Source organism: Penaeus vannamei, chromosome 4 (assembly GCF_042767895.1).
Source record: "Penaeus vannamei isolate JL-2024 chromosome 4, ASM4276789v1, whole genome shotgun sequence".
In the NCBI taxonomy this organism is placed as follows: Eukaryota; Metazoa; Arthropoda; class Malacostraca; order Decapoda; family Penaeidae; genus Penaeus; species Penaeus vannamei.
The window spans coordinates 17,704,931-17,707,815 of record NC_091552.1 but is presented as its reverse complement, the minus strand read 5'-3'; the positions used below and the strand labels follow the sequence as shown (position 1 = coordinate 17,707,815).

At 36.9% G+C, this 2,885-nt stretch overlaps 1 protein-coding gene across 1 annotated transcript in view; it reads right to left on the bottom strand.

The window, feature by feature from the left end:
- Nucleotides 1-322: 322 nt before the first annotated feature.
- LOC113802445 (two pore calcium channel protein 1) overlaps nucleotides 323-2,885 on the bottom strand; it is a 27,654-nt gene continuing 25,091 nt past the window's right edge. The window contains exons 19-21 of the mRNA XM_070121372.1: nucleotides 2,606-2,722; nucleotides 1,435-1,634; nucleotides 323-1,269 (exon numbers count right to left, since the gene is read on the bottom strand). Of these exons, the coding sequence (XP_069977473.1) occupies nucleotides 1,118-1,269; nucleotides 1,435-1,634; nucleotides 2,606-2,722 (469 nt within the window). The 3' untranslated portion in view covers nucleotides 323-1,117. The remainder of the gene's footprint in view (nucleotides 1,270-1,434; nucleotides 1,635-2,605; nucleotides 2,723-2,885) is intronic.

The window sequence follows — 2,885 nt, the reverse complement described above, 5'->3', positions numbered from 1 at the left end:
TTTCCGTCATACGACCTTATCTAAAGGGTTAATCATTAATCACTGTTCAGGCAATATGTCAGAACTTGAGAAATAAAACAAAATTTCTATCTGGCAAACTTGTTTACAAAAATTAAGTACCTGAATATCAGTAATTGTGAAAGATCAACCAAACTATGCTTAGTCTTTCAAATGGGTAAAGAACACTGAACAATTAGTATAAAAAGTACCACTGTGATCTCAAAGAAGAAACACCTTATAATTCATGCCTATTTATATGGCCATCATTATTATGCATTTCTTATTAATGTTCTATAAAGAATAGGGAAAGTGAAAGAAAAACTGAAAGAAAATATTGTATTTTCTGGATTTCTCTAATTTCAATATATATTACAATGTGAAATCTGAACTGCTATCACACCATAATTCAAGTTATTTGAAAGGACCAAAATAAATACTGACAAAGGTTTTTATACTTTGGTAAGAGCGTGGTGATAAGTGTTAAAACAAAACTTTTTCATAACCTGGCATATACTTTTAATAATGTCTTATCTAGAAGTTTAGCAATAACACAGAGCACATTTCCTATTTTGAACATATCATTTCAACATCATTGGTTATTATCTGATTTTGCAATCTTTGGTTTATAAATCTTTATGTTCCTAGTTCTTTGGTAATATATCTTTAATGGCTATAAAGTATACCACATATAAACATATCAGCAAAAAGTTAATACATACTAATCAAACTGTCAACATAAAGATTAGCATAACACTTAAAATTAATACAAGTTGATAACATTATTATATAATTAGCAGCTTATTTTAGTGTAACAGTCAAGTCACTGATTTCTAATCAATATTATCTACCAAAATGATACTCAAATACAACAAAATTATCAAAATGTCACCAAATCACAAACAGAAAGTATGCATCAAGATTTTATCAACAATTTATTCACATATTTCTTATCAAAGACAATATCACATAAATCAACATCACAAAATTAAACAGATATGAGAAACTAGAGTAGAACTATCAAATTAGTAATAAATAATATAAATATAGAACTTTAAACTGTTCATTTTACTGGAGAAGGAATTTCAAGGTTTCAACCTTAAGATAAAGACAAGAAATATCATGTGTGCCAAGAACTGTGCCCTTGTGTTGGAAAGGAATGTAAATGGTCATCTATATCCTCTTCCAGGTTTGAAATATCTGGTCCCAACTCATCTTCCTCTAATTCCTTTTCAAACATCTTCTGCAGGAGAACCTCGACATTCTTTAGTTCTGGATGATAAACACACAGATTACTACTAGTACTCTCATTCAATAATACTTCAGTATAGCAAAGACATTAAATTGAGCAGGATCAGATCCTTACACTACAAAAGAAAATTGATGTGACATCATTCCTGATAAATATACCAGCTCTCAAAATCATCTACCACTTACTTTTGGATATGTGGAATCTGACATCTGTTTCCCCTGAGATGTTCTGTGGAGTTCCATAAAAATTAGACGATCCTTCCTGGGTGACATCTGCATAACTTTCTGGTCCTACACTCTGGGGCAAATCTACTTCATCCTCTCCATCAGAACTGTCTGACTCAATCACGAGTTCCTCTTGGCTAGTTGTCGTTTTCTTCTTTTTCCTAAAAAATATTGCAAATTATCAAAGATCTGTGTCATGTGTGTGTGTGAGTGTGTCATGTGTGTGTGTGTGTGTGTGTGTCATGTGTGTATGGGTCATGCGTGTATGGGTCATGCGTGTATGGGTCGTGTATGGGTCGTGTATGGGTCGTGTGTGTGTGTGTGTGTGTGTGTGTGTGTGTGTGTGTGTGTGTGTGTGTGTGTGTGTGTGTGTGTGTGTGTGTGTGTGTGTGTGTGTGTGTGTGTGTGTGTGTGTGTGTGTGTATGTGTGTGTGCCTGTATGCCTGCGTGTGCGTGTGTGCATGCGTGTGTGTGCGTGTGCGTGTGTGCATGCGTGTGTGTGCGTGTGTGTGTGCATGCGTGTGTGTGCGTGTGTGTGTGCGTGCGCGTGTGATTGTGTGTGATTGTGTATGACTATGTGAGTGACTGTGTGTGTGACTGTGTGTGTGATTATGTGTGACTGTGTGTGTGACTGTGTGAGTATGATTGTGTGTGTATGATTATGTGTGTGTGATTGTGTGTGTGTGTGTGTCATGTGTGTGTGTCATGTGTGTGTGTGTGTGTGTCATGTGTGTATGTGAGTGTGTCATGTGTGTATGTGAGTGTGTCATGTGTGTGTATGGGTCATGCGTGTATGGGTCATATGTGTGTGTGTGTGTGTGTGTGTGTGTGTGTGTGTGTGTGTGTGTGTGTGTGTGTGTGTGTGTGTGTGTGTGTGTGTGTGTGTGTGTGTGTGTGTGTGTGTGTGCGTGTGCGTGTGCGTGTGTGCATGTGTGCGTGTGCATATGTGTGTGTGTGTGTGTGTGTGTGTGTGCGTGTGTGTGCGCGTGTGTGTGCGTGTGTGTGTGTGTGTGGGGGGGGGGGGTGCAGGGGAGATTTGTATGTGTTTTTCTTTGTACATGTGAGTAGCCACGTGACACTGTATATATTATTGTAAACATGTAATTAACTAAAATGACATTAATATACTTACTTTCTTAGGCTAAGACCCATTTCATGAATCTTCTTCTCAAGCTGTGATTCTAACTTGCCCCCATAGGTTGCAGAATATTCCAGCATAAAAGCTTCCAGAACAAATGCAGTGAAGATGCTACACAAAATGAAGGAAAGAACTATTACATAATAATCTTTGGAAACTAAAATTTAGAAAATGGTCATCAGCAGTTAAATAATTTACAGCAGTGATTATTGCTGGTTTTTAACGTTGGCCAAGTGATCTTTATTTTTTTGCCTCGACACTGTATGGTCTAAAT